This window comes from Impatiens glandulifera, chromosome 8 (genome assembly GCF_907164915.1).
Source record: "Impatiens glandulifera chromosome 8, dImpGla2.1, whole genome shotgun sequence".
Lineage (NCBI taxonomy): Eukaryota > Viridiplantae > Streptophyta > Magnoliopsida > Ericales > Balsaminaceae > Impatiens > Impatiens glandulifera.
Window position 1 is genome coordinate 3905562 of NC_061869.1, and position 15811 is coordinate 3921372.

General features: G+C 33.1%; 1 protein-coding gene across 1 annotated transcript; it reads right to left on the bottom strand.

Moving 5' to 3' along the window:
- Nucleotides 1-6788: 6788 nt before the first annotated feature.
- LOC124912152 (histone acetyltransferase GCN5) lies at nt 6789-12312 on the bottom strand. The gene is made up of 13 exons (XM_047452715.1): nt 11644-12312; nt 11272-11336; nt 11026-11106; nt 10814-10885; nt 10289-10457; nt 9891-9934; nt 9052-9151; nt 8574-8642; nt 8223-8265; nt 7595-7716; nt 7406-7499; nt 7109-7250; nt 6789-6875 (listed from the first exon to the last, which is right to left on the bottom strand). Exons 1-13 carry the CDS (start codon nt 12208-12210, stop codon nt 6803-6805), a joined length of 1641 nt encoding a protein of 546 aa, XP_047308671.1. The 5' UTR covers nt 12211-12312; the 3' UTR covers nt 6789-6802.
- Between the last annotated feature and the right edge of the window lie 3499 nt (nt 12313-15811).

Genomic DNA, 15811 nt, shown 5'->3' on the forward strand with positions numbered 1-15811 from the left:
TTTATTCAAATAAATAAATTTAAATAATTAATTTTGTAAATATAAATTTGGTTTGATGTCTAAATAACTAATATTCTATAAAATAAATTCTCAATTTAGGGATTTATAATTATCTAAGATTTTAAACTAACTCTCACTTTAGCAAGAGTGATTAAGAAATAAGTTGGATCTAATTAACAACTAAGAAGTTGAATGTATTTAATTGATATCCAATAAACTTGAGCAAATAATCTAAATCAAACTCTATGATTTTTTTTTTCGAGAAGGAACATAATTAGTACATAAATTTTCTAATTGATATATTCAATGGTTAGATGATTAGTTTTATTAACATGTCATTTTTATATTTTAAAATTAAAGAAATCTTTTATTATTTAAAATAAACTATGCCAACAAGAAAAAAAATCCAATATTTAATTTATTTATATAAAAATGATTGAAAAGGAAAACATTATATATAATGGGTGAAACAAATTCTTGAAGAAATCCTTCATTAGAACAAGAATCACTAATGCTATTATTATTATTAATAATGTTGAAAGCTATATAATATGACAATTATAAACAAAATTTGAACTCACAAGGTCTGGTATATAGTACAAGTTATATTGGGTATAAATTGTATAAAATTAGAAATTGTAACTAAATATAAATAGTATAAATTGTATATATAAATTATTGATGTTCATTACAAACTATAAGAAATGGTATAAGTTAATATACTATTTATAATTTTGTGTCTTATATATAATATAAGAATATAGTATAATATATATATATATGAGAGATATAATTTTATTTTAATTTTAAACATCAATTAATATATATTTTTTATTCAATTTTATAAAAATATTATTATTTAACCTAGAAATAAACTTGAGTTAATTATATATTATTATTATTGGTCAGAGTACGGTTATAATAATAATAATACATTCATCATATATAAATATATTATTTGAAACTTCAATTTTATTTTGGTCCAAAAGCAATAAAGAAATTGTGATTGTTCTTTCTATGCTTTTTTATTTTGCCTTTTTATTTTTATTTTTATTATGAATGAAAAATAAATAAATAAATATTTGGGCGCCGAACGCCGCACCTCGGGAATGCTGCGCCACTCTTCTTTGTCTTTTTTATTTTATTTGTTCCAACCACTCTCATTTGTTGCTTTTCTTAACGGTTATCTATTGCCACGTGTCACATTACATCTCTTTAATAATGCCGACATTACAATACCAAAAAACTAATAATAAAGACTAATTAATTTGCTCCATAAATAATAATTTTACCCTATTTAATTTTTATATTTATTTTTTCATTTCATTAGTTTCATGTAACATGTAAATCTATATTATTGAATAATTGAGGAGGAGAAGATAAAATTAGTAGAAAACATACTTAAGATTTAACGATGTTCAACTAATAATATTGAGACTAGTTAATTTTATAGATATTTCTTAAAATAATAATGGCCTAAGTTATAACTCTATTTATAAGAATATATTAAAACTTATAAAAACTAAACTATTCTTATTTTTAAACTAGTTATAATATAAATATTAATACAAAATTCTAAGGGTGTGTTTGATGAGAGGGAATTGGAATTGGAATTGGAATTGGAATTGGAATTGGAATTGGAATTGACGTTAGAATTCTAATTCCAATTCCATGAGAATTGGCATTGAATTACAATTCAATTCCTATGTTTAGAAAAGTTATAGAATTGTAATTTCAATTTCAATTCCTATTTTTGGGAAAATGATAGAACTGTAATTCAATTCTAATTCCTATGTTTGTAAAATAAAATATCGGTTTAAAATATTAACCTTTTAAATATGTTTTCACGTTTTTGGCACGTTTAATACGTTTTTGACATTTTTAACCCGTTTTTGACATGTTTAACACATTTTTACATGTTTTTAGTACGTTCAAACACGTTTTTGACATATCTAACACATTTTCACACTTAAAACACATTTTCACACGTTTAACATGTTTTTCACGTTTTTTGTATGCTTAACACGTTTTTGACATTTTTAATACGTTTAACATGTTTTTCACACGTTTTAACAAATTTAACACGTTTTTCACATTTTGGCACATTTTTAACATGTTTAATACGTTTTTCACACGTTTAACACATTTTTGGCATGTCTAACACGTTTTACACATTTTTGACATGTTTAATACGGTTTTTCACGTTTTGACACATTTAACACGTTTTTCACGTTTAACACGGTTTTCACACGTTTTTCACGTTTAACACGGTTTTCACATGTTAAACATGTTTTTCACGTTTTTCACACATTTCAACACATTTTCACGTTTTTACACGTTTTTCACATTTCACACGTTTTTCACATTTTCACATGTTTTAACAAGTTTAACACGTTTTCACATTTTCACACGTTTTTCACACATTTTTCACGTTTTTCACACGTTTTAACAAGTTTAACACGTTTTCACGTTTTTCACACGTTTTCACATTTTTCACACGTTTTTCACACGTTATAACAAGTTTAACACGTTTTTCACGTTTTGGCACGTTTTTAACATGTTTAATATGTTTCTCACACGTTTAACATGTTTTTCACGTTTTTCACACGTTTAACACATTTTTTCACGTTTTTCACACGTTTTTCACCTTTAACACGTTTTTCACACGTTTAACATATTTTTCACGTTTTTGGAACGTTAAACACATTTTTGGCATGTCTAACACATTTTTCACACGTTTTACATATTTTTGACACGTTTAACATGTTTTTCACGTTTTGGCGAGTTTAACACGTTTTCACATGTTTTTCACACGTTTTCACGTTTTCACACGTTTTCACGTTTTTCACACATATAAACACGTTTTTCACGTTTTTCACGTTTTTGGCACATTTAACACGTTTTAACACATTTTTGGCACATTTAACACAATTTTGACATTTTTAATACGTTTAACATGTTTTTCACACGTTGTGATAGGTTTAAAACGTGTTAAATATGTCAAAAACGTTAAAACGTGTTAAACGTATCAAAAATGTGTTAAACATGCCAAATAAGTGAAAAACTTGTTAAACATGCAAAAATGTAAAAAACGTGTTAAAAATGTGTCAAACGTTTCAAAAACATAAAAATATGTGAAATGTGTCAACAACGTGTTAAACGTGTTTAATGTGTTAAAAACGTTTTAAACGTGTTAAAAACATTTTAAATGTGTTAAAAACATGAAAACGTGTCAAAAACGTGTTAAACGTTCAAAACATGTGAAAAACTTGTTAAACGTGCCAAAACGTGAAAAACATGTTAAACGTGTCAAAAATGAGGTAAATATGTCAAAAACGTAAAAAATGTGTAAAGGTGTCAAAAATGTGAAAACGTGTAAAGGTGTCAAAAACGTGAAAACGTGTCAAAAACGTAAAAAAATGTGTTAAATGGTCAAACACGTGAAAATATGTTAAACGTGTCAAAATGAGGTAAATGTATCAAAATCGTAAAAAAATGTGTTAAATGTGTCAAAAACGTAAACAAATGTATTAAATGTGTCAAAAACGTAAAAAAAACGTGTTAAATGTGTCATAAATATGAAAACGTGATACACATGTCAAAAACGTGTTAGAAATATGAAAAACTTGTTAAACGTGGCAAAACGTGCCAAAATGTGCCAAAATGTAAAAAACATGAAAACGTGTCAAAAACGTGTTAAACGTTCCAAACATGTGAAAAACTTGTTAAACGTACCAAAACGTGAAAAACGTGTTAAACGTATTAAACGTGTCAAAAATGTGGTAAACGTGTCAAAAACGTAAACAAATGTGTTTAATGTGTCAAAAATGTGAAAACGTGTCAAAAATGTCAAAAATGTGAAAACATATTAAACGTGTCAAAAATGTGTTAAATATGTGAAAAACTTATTAAACGTGTCAAAACGTGCAAAATGTGCCAAAATGTAAAAAACGTGTTAAACGTGTCAAACGTGTTAAAAACGTGAAAATCATGTTAAACGTGTCAAAAATGTGTTAAACGTGTCAAAATGTGTTAAATGTGTCAAGGACGTGAAAAACATGTTAAATGTGTCAAAAACGTGTTAAACGTGTCAAGGACGTGAAAAACGTATTAAATGTGTCAAAAACGTGTTAAACGTGTTAAAAACGTGAAAATCATGTTAAACGTGTCAAAATGTGTTAAACGTGTCAAAAATGTGTTAAACGTGTCAAGGACGTGTTAAACATGTCAAGGACGTGAAAAACGTGTTAAATGTGTTAAAACGTGTTAAACGTGTCAAGGACGTGAAAATGTGTTAGATGTGTCAAAACGTGTTAAACGTGTCAAAAACGTGTTAAAAACGTGAAAATCATGTTAAACGTGTTCAGGACATGAAAAACGTGTTAAACGTGTCAAGGACGTGAAAACGTGTTAAATGTGTCAAAACGTGAAAAACGTGTTAAATGTGTCAAAACGTGTCAAAAACATGTTAAACGTGCCAAAAACGTGTTAAACGTGTCAAAACGTGTTAAAAACGTGAAAATAATGTTAAACGTGTCAAAAACCTATTAAACGTGTCAATGATGTAAAAAACGTGTTAAATGTGTCAAAAACGTGTTAAACGTGCCAAAATATGAAAATATGTTAAACGTGTGAAAAACGTGTTAAACGTGTGAAAAACGTGTTAAACGTGTGAAAAACGTGTTAAACATGTTAAAAACATGTTAAATGTGTGAAAAACGTGTTAAACATGTCAAAAACGTGTCAAACGTGTTAATTTGGAATTACAATTCCGACCTAAAAAGATTGGAATTGAGAAATGTAAAATTACAATATATTGAATTCCATTGGAATTCTAATTTTAATTCCAAATTTCTTAATATTAAAGTGTATAACAAACATAAGAATTGGAATTTGACCCTACAATTCCAATGTCAATTCCAGGTCATCAAACACACCCTTAACATAATTTACCAAATATTATGAATCAAAATAAGAAATAAACAAAATAGCAATCCATTAAGTCCAACTAAATACCACATAAAAATTTTAATTAGCTAGATAATGACTTTAGTCCCAATCCCCTCTCTTTTAGCATAACGATAAAAGAGGCGAATATCTCAATCTCTCTAATGTCGACATGAAGTTTTGTTCATCGGGTTAAATTGGTTAAATAGATTTGCGAAACTATGTGATTAACTCGCGGAAATTAGTTGCACTCTGAAGGAGAAGTGAAACCCAATTTTCTAAAAAAAAAAAAAAAATGTAATCATATCACCCCAAAGAATAAATATATATCATAAAAATAAATAAATAAATTGGCATTCCTTATAGTTATTTTTGCTTAATTACAACTATTATTATTTTTTAACTTTTCAAGAAATATATAAAAAAAATAGTAAGAATTAATATTTTTTCCCCTTAAAATACTCATATTCAATTAATATTTATGTGCCCTTAAATTATATTTCACTAATGTAGACTGGGCTGGTTATATCTAGTGCTAAGCCCAGGTTCCAACCCGTTGAACCCATTAAAACCGAACCGGCCCCAGCATTAAACAAAGAAGCCAACATAAATTATTTTATTTTATATACGAAAAAAGCTTTCAATAAAATATAAATAAAACATATTATAAATTAAAATTTTAAATTTTATAAAAAAATTAATTAAATTTTAAAAAGTTTTTTATTTTATAATAAAATTAAACTTAGTATAATATTATGGTCAAGGCTGTCAAAATCTCGAGTTGACTCTTAAAATCTTACGATTTTACGATTTCATATTAGGTTAACGAGTTTGATTTTAAGTAAACTCTTAAATAGGTAAACTCTTACGATTTTAAATTTGCGATAATAAGATTTTACGATTTTGCGAATTCATAAATAATTTCGATTTTACGATTCTATACGATTTTACTTTAAAAAAACAAATTTATATTTAAAAATTAAAAAATAAAGTTATTATTTATTTAAATTAATTAATTAATATAATTAATTTTGTAATTGTAATTTTTTATAGTGTTATTTATTTATTATTATTATTTAATTAATTTTATATTAAAGTATATAATTTCTTAAAATTTGTTAAGTATAAAATACTTAATTATATATAAAATAATAATAATATATAACTATTATTTTTTCAAATTAAACTCTTACGATTTCACGTAAACTCTAGGTTTTACGAGTTTACAATTGGCTAACGATTCTACGTAAACTCTCGATTTTGACAGCTTTGATTATGGTTTAAGTAAAGTTTTAAAATACACGGTCGGACTGATAACCCCGTATTCAAAGTTCCGACATAAATATGTGTACCTTTCGAACCAGCCAAAATTCGATCCAACCAGATAGTTTGCCCAAAAATCTAATCCAAATTTTTTTTTATTAAGAATTTACTCTTTCTCTCTCGAGGTAGGTCTAATGTGTAATCACAATACTGGCAGCTTCACTATTCACTAATAGACGACTAAAAAAATGATAAAAAAATGATAAAAGAATAAAAAGAGATAAAAAAATTGTTATTTTTTCAACGAATCAGATTACACCTATTAATTCACTTTGTTGTTGCTATGTTAGTATAAATAAGCTCTTTGAATGTTTTTTTTTTGTTTGTGTGCGACGATGTTTGTATGTAATTTGAGTTATAGAGACAGATTTATATGGCGAGGCAAATCAAATGGTCGGCCCGCCGAGTGGACACAGTATATCTGCTTGGTGGCAAACCGTATGAAACTTGAATCTTCACAAAGTAGAAATCAAATCATAAAAACAATATTTTCATAACTAACCAATCTGATGAACTAAAAAAGAGAATATTATTAATGCTGAAGTTTGGTCCCTGTTTGAAGGCCAAGGCTTGATTGAACTTTGCTTGAGAAATGAGCTTCAAGCCTGCACAATTATATTACAAATTCACTTTTAAAAACACTTCAAACCCGCAACATTTATTGATTAAATTCGAGTTATTTATATATAATAAATCATTCTCATTCTAAATAAAGTAGTGCACTGAACATAACCGAGTTAACCAAGAAATCACTTGATCATGTACAATGAAAGTGATTGCTCTGTTTTGTCGATCTCAATTTGAGTTTCGAATATATAGAAAAAGTAGAATATAGTACCTTGTTGAGCATTTGTAATAGATGGTGTCGGGAGAGTTATAGGTGCGAGCATTGGTAAACATCCTCCTAACGTCGGCTACAAACATGTCTAAGGTCACATAATACACCTCTGACTCAACCCGTTTCGACATTGTTTTCAAATCTACATAACAAACAATTATTATATTATATTATTTTGACATTTCGAAATAAATAAGAGTTCACTTCCCCCCAAGTATGATCTATATTTTCATTATCATATAATATAATGAATAAATTAAGACAATACAATTATTTTATAAAAAAAAAATACATTACCAATAGGATCTTTAATGATTTCATAGTAGTCAGGCACTTCACGTTTATCAACTGCCTCCTTAAATGGCCATGAATCGACATGCTCGTATAGTATCTGCTCAAACCAAATATGTAAATTGCTTGAGCAAGATCATTCAGTGTGTGTATTACTACTAGAAGAAAATATGACGAGGACCGAAATTAACTTGCCTTTACAAGTATTCGCAAGAGTGCAGTTAAACTCTTCTGACTAGAGAATATTTCTGCAGATGGAGTTGCTACTGTTTTAAACCGAGAATGACCCCATTGATCAGGCGTCCACCCAGCATCCACTACATCAAGACCAACATTCATGACTTCAAATTAGCAGTCTTAGGATGAAGGGTTAATCTTCTCCCATCATCAATCGTTTCATAAATCAAATCAACTCAAACTACAAGAATACCCTTACTTTATATTTTTTTCTTATAAAGTTTTAAAATAATAAACACAAAGATATTTTAGCTATTTAACCCAAATAATCTACTTTTTCATCATCCAAGGATCTTTTTTTCAAAAACCCTACATCAAACAGTTCCAAGTTTATGCTATGCTATAGTTGCACCACAAGACAATTTTATTTTGAGTGAAGAGTACAATTGGAAATAGGCAGACCCCAAGAAATCCATGTTGCATATGAGAAGGAAAAGGAAAACAAAGGACACCATTTCTTAAACTAATATAACAACACTACAAAATGCATTATAAGAGATGCGCAAAGAATGCTCAAGTAATTTATAAGCATGAAAAAAATGAATTTTCAAATGACTTGCGACAAGTTGATAAACTAAGTACTTACTTAATCCAGGAATGTCCTCAACCTTGAAAGTACCAGGTTTTTTCTGATAGAAGGGAATCAAATGAAAAAAAGTGGGTCAAACAAGAGCAAACACATTTATTAAACAGAATAGATCGATACAGAAAACCAGTGAAATAAATGTTTAAGAACAACAATAAAGATTAAAAAAAGGGAATTTAAAGGACGCGCTTTCTAACATATAACTTTCTAGTAATGTATGCTTTGATTTATATGCTTCTAACAGTGTGAAACTAACACTTCGGAGGAATTAAAAGAATTCTTCAGGACATTAAGCATCTAAAGCACAATAGATAAAGAGCATCCAGAAATAGAGATAAATGAAGATCCTACCTTCTGGAAGTCAAATCCATCGTAGATGATGTGACGCTTTGAGAACTCTTTTATCGTTTCATCAATAGCCTACAATCAGGATTGAAAAATGCTGATGAATGTGTTTATTTCAACAATTATGAGACCAAAAGACACTTATGGTAGTTATGATGATCTATTTTTTTGAACAGAAACATTTTGTAAACTCTTTTAGTTTTTTAAAAAGGGTCAACATTTTATTAACATTGAAAGTGATCGCGAGAAGAGGTCATTTTAACAAAGAATTGGGAAGAAAAGGCAGGAAAAACAAAATGCAAAAAACAAGGATGAGCTCCTATCAATTCAAAGAAGTCCCTAAAAATTTATAAACTCTTCTTAAAACAGCCATTGGCTTTTATTTTATTCATTTAAGCCTTAACTTCATGTACGAAAGTGTGGATTTTCAATTTCTCATTCAACTTAATCTTGAATTGTCATGTGAAGTGAAAATTCATCTGACCTGCCTTTGACGACGAACCATTAGTGACAATTCAGTGTAATGAAGTTTGGGATCAATTTTGCATTCCATGAGAATACCACCATCATAATCTTTAATATAACTGAAACATGCAAACTTATTGAGGTTCTAATTCAACAAAAATATGAGGTTATTGGATGAAACAGACAGAAAAGAGATGGATGACATCTGGAATTAAACAGCTTGTACAAAGGGCTACAACAATTATAAACAGATAAAGAGTCTAATAATGCAAGATCATATAAATGTAGGAAAGATGATGCATCTTTCTACCACTACCACTGGAAGGTATTAAAATGGGCAACATGTTTATGATATATAATAAACAGGGGTTAGAGGAATGGTAGTTTTTCAAGGGTAAGCATGAGATAGTAGGACACGATCCACTTCCACCCTCTATTGTAACAAAATGGTGCAGATATATATATGACAAGAAGTGAAAATGGTTGAGCATTGCAATTAAAATCAGCAATTATACACACAAATTTTCAAAACGTGAAGAATAAACAGTACAACATCTTGTTAGTGGACTACAAGAATGACTGTTTTTAATACAAGGTGCTGATATATATAACAAAAAGTGAAAATAAAAATCAGCTATTATACACGCAGATTTTCAAAACTAGAAGAATAAACAGAAACTATATCTCTCAATCCCAAAGCCAAACCTTCTTTTCAGAAAGTAAGAGAAACCTAATCCCACTGGAAAGACTGTAAGGTTTCCCAATAGGGTAACATGCCTAATTTCTCATTTTTACAAAGCTGTCAGACATCCCTAACTTTAGAAGAACAACCATAACTTGATGTTCATAATTACATACCCGTGCCACCTATCTTTCTCCAGGTAAATCTCTTTTGTGAATCCCTGTAAATTAATCATTAAAAATTAAATATTTGAATACCAGCATTTTAACTAACAGAATGTGTAAGTTATTATCCATAAACTACATTCATGGCCATGTGACAAAAATATCCAAGAGAAATGGGAAGGGCCATAGCAATCATTGAAATAAGAAGAAAAGAGGGGAACCACTTCAGCAGGCTAACGCACTAAAGGATAATTTAATCATCCAGCAGATTCATAGATGTAGTATAGTATTATTATTTAGACTTCCTTGGCATATGTCAAAAAATTAAAAACGAATAAGAGTTTTTAATGGTTGTCCAAAAACAACCTGCGCATATTCCAAAAACAAGAACAGATAGAAGATTGTCAAACCTGTTTACTAAAATAGCCAACGGCATTGTTATCAGCATAAGTCAGGAAATGAGTGAGCCCATCCACTTCACGTGCGTGCTGCTTCAAGTGATTCATCAGTCTGGTACCATAACCCTTTACTTGCTCATCTGCTGTAATTGCACAAAAAGCTATCTCCCCAAACTTTTGGCTACAATATGAGAAAGACAGTTATAGAGCAAGAAGGACAATTCCATAAGAAATGGAAACATGTGTAAATTATAGACCAAGAAAGACAATAATCAATGACTTCAATTTTAATACTAAAGCAAACAATTGAGCATTACATCAACCGTTTTATAACTATGTGGTCCTTCCTGCATACAATGCACCTAACTGTATGGTGAATGAAATATGTAGAAACATTTCTAATTTCCAAGAAAAAGGAATGTGATGCAAATTATTCAAAACTCGTCATGTAGCTAAATGAGATTTAAGCTCAACTTAACACGGGTGAATGTGCAATTTGCTTAAGAAATCTATACAAAGAAATTAATTATTCATTACCTGATGTAAGGACGGTAAGTAATGCCACCCATAACCATGTCCTCTCGAATAACCATCACCGATTTGTGGTTTCTGCATAAGTAACAAATAAAAAAAGCATTTTCTATTAGAGGTTAAGTTAAACACATCAGCCAAGCTTTTCTTTTTAATAATTTTGTGTTCCCCAGTTGATAATTTCTCATATGTGCAACAATCTGATCATATTAAGATACCTGTCCATCACAAGGCGAACAATGTATTCCTTTGGCATGTTCGGAAGTTGCCTAGCAAATATATTCTTCAATCCTATCAACCTGTATAAGTAAACAGTAAACCAAACTGAGATATCTACCCACATGAATGCTCAATACTCCATGTCTAACTAGGTGACCTATCAAAACCTACAACATGAATTGCTACAGTAGAGTTTTAATGATTGTATAAAATAGATAGATATAGGGGAAAAGGGAAATGATTACCAAATCATATGCTCGTCAATACGATCATTTGAAACAAATACGAACTTGAGTGTCCCTGCCACCTCCTGTACAAAAGAAAGGAGTCACATTCACTAGAAACCCCATCACAAGAACAATATAGACTTGATCATACATATTGAGTTAGTATTTAGCCACTTAATTTCCAGACAAACTTCAAGGAAACAAATGGTAGTGAACTTCTGCGTAATCAGTAATTTGGCTATTTTCAGAAAGGTCATTGTTAGGTGCATTTGAAAACCGATAAACCCTAAACCATGTCAAAACAGCTTAATCTAGTTTTCACACAAGACTTTTGAGAGGTTTAAAACCCCTAAACTAGTAATCAGATTCATAGAAGGATAATTGACTAACATCTTTCATCAAGTTCTCTTCCCTAGCGCTATAAGCACCACTCGTCTGTATATTTTCAGCAAACAAATTCTTCACAGTGTCTTCCCTCACTGCAGCACCAGGAGGAGCTGCTGAAGTAACCGCAGGTGGCGGTCCACCAGCCGCAGAACCAGCACCAGCACCACCAGCACCAGCATCTTTTCCTACATCAGATGGCTCAACCTTGATCGAATTCTCCGTCTTCTGCTTTGTATTTCTCGCACTGGCATCGGCGTTCCCCAACCGAGATGCGGTGAAGTTCCGCATAGAAAAATCGTTGTATTCTTCCTCATCATCGTCGACGACTTCCTCTGACTCATCCTCGGAATCAGAATCGGCTCCTCGTGCGCTGATGCTCTCTAGGTCGTCGTTTGATGTGAGAGCTCCGTCGCGAGTGTCGGAGAAGGAGGAAGGGAAAGGAGGCGCGTGATCTTCTGAAACACGCTTTCGTTTGTGGATGGAAGATGTAGCGGAAGCAGATGCGGAATGAGAAGGAGATGGAGTTTGAGAACTTCTTGATCGGATTGATGCGCTCAAATGCGTATCCATTGTTGTTGATTTTGATCAATTTTACTTACCGGAGGAGGAGGAGGAACAAAACCTTGACCGGAGACGATGACCGTCGGAGGAGAATAGATATTTGTTTTTCATTATTCTAATAAATTGAAAATCAAATATAAAATAAATTTATTGGTAGATAATAAATTATAACGTCTAAATAATAAAAAATGGTTAAATGATAATATATAAAAATTAAAATATTCAACAATAATGAATTTTTGGGGTTAAATTAGTTTAATTTCTATAAGGACATAAAAAGTTATGTCAAATAATAAGTAAAATCTACATTATGGTCAAAATAATAAAAAACTTATAAAAAAAAATAAGTAAGAATATTTAAAATAAATTTTCTTTTAAATGTTATATTCTGTTTTGTGAAACAACTAGACTAATCATTAATATATGTAATCATACTTATATATGATTATCAATGACCAAAGACTATTCGACTTAATTGTAAATCTATTACACAATTTTCATAAAAGAGTCTTATTAAAATAAATAAGATATCGAATATCTTAACTTTTTTTTATTTTCAAAACATTTAACTTTATTTCAACTAACAAGATAACAAAACGATTAGTTAGAAGTCTCTAAAGAAATTTAGACATCACATTATTCTCTTTATTTTCACCGTCACTATATATTTTCACCGTCTCTAAAGAAACTTAATGATGATTAGTCAACCCCATTTTGAGATTATTTACTTTTTCATCTAGACAATTTTAATATGAGGTATTTGATGCGGTGCGAGTCGAAGAGATTGGAAGATAATCTAATTAAGGAAGGGATTGGAAGATATATTCTAATCAAGGAAAGGATTATAATATATATTCTAATTAAGGAAGAGATTACAAGGGATATTCTAAATTAGGTAGGGATATTCTTGTTATGGAAGGAATATCCTAAATTAGTGTAATTAAATTGTAATTAGACGTAATTCCTAATTTAATACGTGTAAGTCCTATAAATACCCTGAAGGTATTCCATTGTAAGGGGGAAGAAGATTATTAATCAGAAAACGAGGTTTCCTCAATATCTATCGACTTTCGGTATTCGTAAGAATCAACGAATCTTGATAAAGGTTCATCCTAGCCACGCACGCTGCATCAGTTGGTATCAGTTTCCAGTCGACCCTGAGGTATGCCGCCCCGAAGACAGCCGCGCAACCCTACCCCTGGTGCTGATGATGGTGACCTTGCTGAGTTGCGACGTGAAAACGCTGAGTTTCGCCGTGATAACGACGATTTGAGGCGGCAGGTTGAATGGTTGACGCAACGGATGGATGCATCTATGCACATGCACCACCCTGAAGATGATGTTACGATGACAGATGAAAACCCTCTCGGTGGTCTTCGGAATCGATCCCCTGAACGCCCCAATCATCGCTGGGAGCAGGCTTTCAGGGTGGACATCCCTAAGTTCGATGGTAGTCTATCACCGGAAGAGTTTATTGATTGGCTTTCTCAGGTTGAAGAGATTCTGGATTTCAAGGAAGTTCCTGCAGATCGTCGTGTACCCCTTGTTACGATCCGCTTACATGGTCGTGCACAAGCATGGTGGCAGCAGTTGAAACAGACACGTGTTCGTCATGGTAAGGCAAAGCTCACGAATTGGGACAAATTCAGGAAGCATATTAGGGCTGCGTTTCTACCATATAATTACGAACGTAACCTGTACCAGCGGTTCCAGAATCTTCGTCAGGGTTCTCGTTCCGTGGATGACTATTCCACTGAGTTTTACACCTTTGTGGCTCGTGTTGACCTGTCTGAGTCCCCTCTCCAGTTGGTTTCTCGCTATATTGGTGGCCTTCGCCTCCAGTTGCAGGATATTTTGAATATGTTTGATCCCTTGACTGTTTCTGAGGCACATCAGCGTGCTTCACAGGCTGAGAAACAGCTAGCCAGGCGCGGTTCGGGTAGCTTTGGAAAACAGGTTGTCCCCACTAGTGGCATTGGTTCTTCTTCCCAGTCGGCCCATCCCACCCCAGCCCCCCCTCGCGGCACTACAGCCCCCCCGCAGGGACGTCCCGGTGGCTTGCGTTGTTTCAATTGTGGTGAAGTTGACCATCGCCAAGCAGAGTGTCGCAACCCAAAGTCCACCAATCGTGGTCTTTTTACTGAGGTGGATGATCCTGACTCTGCTCTTCCTTCAGATTCAGCCCCAGTGTATGATGTTTATGATGATGAGGCAGCGGAGGAGTATGTTTCTGGTGATGTTGGCCCCCTTTTGGTGATTCGTCGATCATGTTTAACCCCTCGTGCTCCTGACAACGAGTGGTTACGCAATAATCTATTCCATTCCACTTGTACCATCGGTGGCAAAGTTTGCACCTTCATCATTGATGCTGGGAGTTGTGAGAATGTGATTTCTGAGGTTGCAGTTTCGAAGCTGGGTCTGTCCACTGAACCTCACCCCAAGCCTTATCGCCTGTCCTGGCTGAGTCAAGATTGTGTTGATGCCAAATCAGCCCAAGAAGGGTGCTGCCCCCACTCATCATGCGTCCCCCCTGCCACCTTGTTGTCTCGGGGTCCTTTTCAGACCGCCATGGTTGAATCTGGCATGGTGTTTGCTCTATTTTGTTCGCTGATTACCTGTGGTGCTAGTTCTGAGGTTCCTATTCCAGTGCAGCCGCTGTTACAGGAGTTTGCAGATGTTTTTCCTGAGAATCTGCCTTGTGCCTTGCCTCCTTTGCGTGATATCCAGCATCACATTGACTTGGTTCCAGGTGCTGCCCTACCCAACCGTCCTCATTACCGCATGAGTCTCAAAGAACATGACGAGTTGTGTAGACAGGTGGAGGACTTGCTGGCTAAGGGACACATTCGAGAGAGCCTTAGTCCCTGTGCTGTCCCGGCCCTTCTTACCCCAAAAAAGGATGGGTCTTGGCGTATGTGCATTGATAGTCGTGCTATCAACAAGTTTACAGTGCGTTATCGGTTTCCTATTCCCCGGTTGGATGACTTGTTGGATCAGTTGGGTGGTGCTTCTGTGTTTAGCAAACTGGATTTTGTCCTTGGGCTGCCACGTACCCAGCGTGGTTCTGATTCGATTTTTGTGGTGGTTGACCGATTCTCGAAGATGGTTCATTTCATTCCCTGCAAGAAAACCTCTGATGCTGTGGCTGTTGCACAACTTTATTTCAGGGATGTGTATCGCCTTCATGGACTTCCTGCCTCCATAGTTTCTGATCGGGACACTCGCTTTGTGAGTCACTTTTGGAGGAGTCTTTGGCGTTTGGTTAATACTCAGCTGAATTTTAGCAGTGCCTATCACCCGCAAACTGATGGCCAAACTGAAGTTGTTAATAGGTCTTTGGGGAACCTTCTGCGCAGTTTAATTGGGGATCATCCTAAGGCTTGGGATCTGAAGCTGCCTCAGGCCGAGTTTGCTCACAATCATGCTGTTAATCGCTCCACTGGTTTCAGTCCTTTCCATGTGATTTACGGGCTGTCTCCGCGTGCTCCTCTTGATTTGTTAGCGCTGCCCAGCAAGGTGCGTCCTCATTCCACTGCTGCGGATTTTGTTGGTCAGTTGGCTCAGGTTCATCAGACCACTCATGACCGCTTGGTTGCTGCTACTGCCAAGT

What these genes read in the sequence shown, in the direction of transcription:
- LOC124912152 (XM_047452715.1), bottom strand. Translation starts at nt 12,210, where the DNA reads ATGGATACGCATTTGAGCGCATCAATCCGATCAAGAAGTTCTCAAACT. An exon ending in TGAGGACATTCCTGGATTAA is followed by an intron (nt 7,717 to 8,222) that starts GTAAGTACTTAG and finishes GTCTTGATGTAG; the next exon opens with TGGATGCTGGGTGGACGCCT. An exon ending in AATCATTAAAGATCCTATTG is followed by an intron (nt 7,251 to 7,405) that starts GTAATGTATTTT and finishes TTTGTTATGTAG; the next exon opens with ATTTGAAAACAATGTCGAAA.